This window comes from Bison bison, unplaced genomic scaffold (genome assembly GCF_000754665.1).
Source record: "Bison bison bison isolate TAMUID 2011002044 unplaced genomic scaffold, Bison_UMD1.0 scf7180017864238, whole genome shotgun sequence".
NCBI classification, from domain to species: Eukaryota; Metazoa; Chordata; class Mammalia; order Artiodactyla; family Bovidae; genus Bison; species Bison bison.
Genome location: NW_011494810.1, coordinates 229824 through 231676, shown reverse-complemented (window position 1 = coordinate 231676; position 1853 = coordinate 229824). Strand labels below are relative to the sequence as shown.

General features: G+C 39.3%; 1 protein-coding gene across 1 annotated transcript; it reads left to right on the top strand.

The window, feature by feature from the left end:
- Positions 1-266: 266 nt before the first annotated feature.
- On the top strand, positions 267-1199 carry LOC104993377 (olfactory receptor 14A16). The gene has a single exon (XM_010846617.1). The coding sequence runs from the start codon at positions 267-269 to the stop codon at positions 1197-1199; it is 933 nt and encodes a 310-aa protein (XP_010844919.1).
- Positions 1200-1853: the final 654 nt, after the last annotated feature.

Sequence of the window (1853 nt, the reverse complement as noted above, 5' to 3'; positions counted from 1 at the left end):
GAGATACAGAGAATAGGCCTTAATCCACATAAAATTATGAAGTAGATGGTTTGAACTGGACTGGCACCCCATGTAATCACTGTGGTAAAATAAGCTCATTGCAACCTGCTATTAGTCTCATGAAGTCTCAAATATTCTTACAGACATGACATGAGTGGGAGAAAGGGAAGTTAAAATAGAACAGCAAACCCTCTCAAGCTGAGTCTCAAGTTGTTTACTTTTGTTCTTTTTGTTTTAGAATAAGTCAGTGATTAAATGTCAAAGAAATGGACAACTTTACCTCTAGGAGTACATTTTTTCTCATGGGATTCAGTGATATTCGGGAGATCCAGATCTTTCATGCTGTGCTCTTTTTGCTAATTTACCTGGAAGCCCTGCTTGGGAATCTTCTTATCATCATGCTCACCACCAAGGATCATTGCCTCCACACGCCAATGTACTTCTTCCTGAAGAACTTATCCTTTCTGGATGTTGGCCTCATTTCCATCCCTGTCCCCAAATCTGTCATCAACTCTCTGACCGATGACAACACTATTTCATTCCTTGGATGTGTTTCACAGGTGTTTTTCTTTTTCCTCTTAGCCACTACAGAAGTAGCGCTACTCACAGTCATGTCCTATGACCGCTATATTGCCATCTGCCACCCACTCAGGTATGACATTATCATGAGCCATGGAGCCTGTGTGCGGATGGCCGCTTCTTCATGGCTCAGTGGAAGTCTCAACGCAATTCTGCACACAGCTTTTACCTTTTCCACACCCATGTGTGGATCTCCTGAAGTTCATCAGTTCTTCTGTGATGTCCCACAACTGCTCTCTCTGGCTTGTTCGTTTAACACTGGGGAACTAGTAGTCATTGGGCTCAGCCTAGTGCTAGATTTTGGCTGTTTTGTGTTTATTGATATATCTTACATTCACATCTTCTCCACTGTGCTAAGGATACCCTCCAGAGAAGGCAGATCCAAAGCTTTCTCCACATGCTTGCCACACCTCATTGTTGTGACTTTGTTTCTCTCTTCTGGGTATTTTGCCTACTTACGCCCATTACCTAAATCTCCATCACTTTGGGATTTGTTAATTTCAGTATTCTATACTGTGGTGCCACCCACCATGAACCCCCTTATCTACAGCCTGAGAAATAAGGATATGAAGATGGCACTAAGAAAACTGAAAATAACTGGAAATTTTCAATCAAATTAGAATAATTAATTTCACATCGATCGTGATCTTTTAACTCACTGACATAATTATCTGAGACACTAATGGTACATTCTGACAGTAATATTAAATGTGTAGAGTAAGATTATCATGAAAAATTTGGTTTTACTTATTGAAGTGGTACTAACAAGCATGATGCCTGTCCAGACCAAATGGATGACAAAACCAATAGAGTTCTAATTGAAATTGTAAAGATATATGTTGCCCTTATGTTTGTCATCCTAATGGAAACACCATTTTATGTGACAAATGGGAAACTAGGCAGGGTGCTAGGACTTCAGATATAAACTTGGGCTCTACCAGGCAAAGCAATTTTATGGTCACTCTTAGCCAATGTGATAGCTGAAATTCCTTGTTGAATGATGTATATAATTCATTCTCAAATTAAAGAACCCAGGTAGAGGTGAAGTGAACACTGCAAAACATTGCAAATATAACCAAATGCAACTCAATTGTACAAGTTAAAATGGCCAATTTTATGCTATGTGGATTTTACCTTATCAACAAGACAAAAACAAAGCAACAGTCTGTTATCTATCTGTCTTTCTCTTTTCTTTCTCAAACCTACAATATGGCATTTTCTGGTATAGCTTGTGCCCGTGCAGTCTAGTGAGAAAAGACACATGTACTAAAACC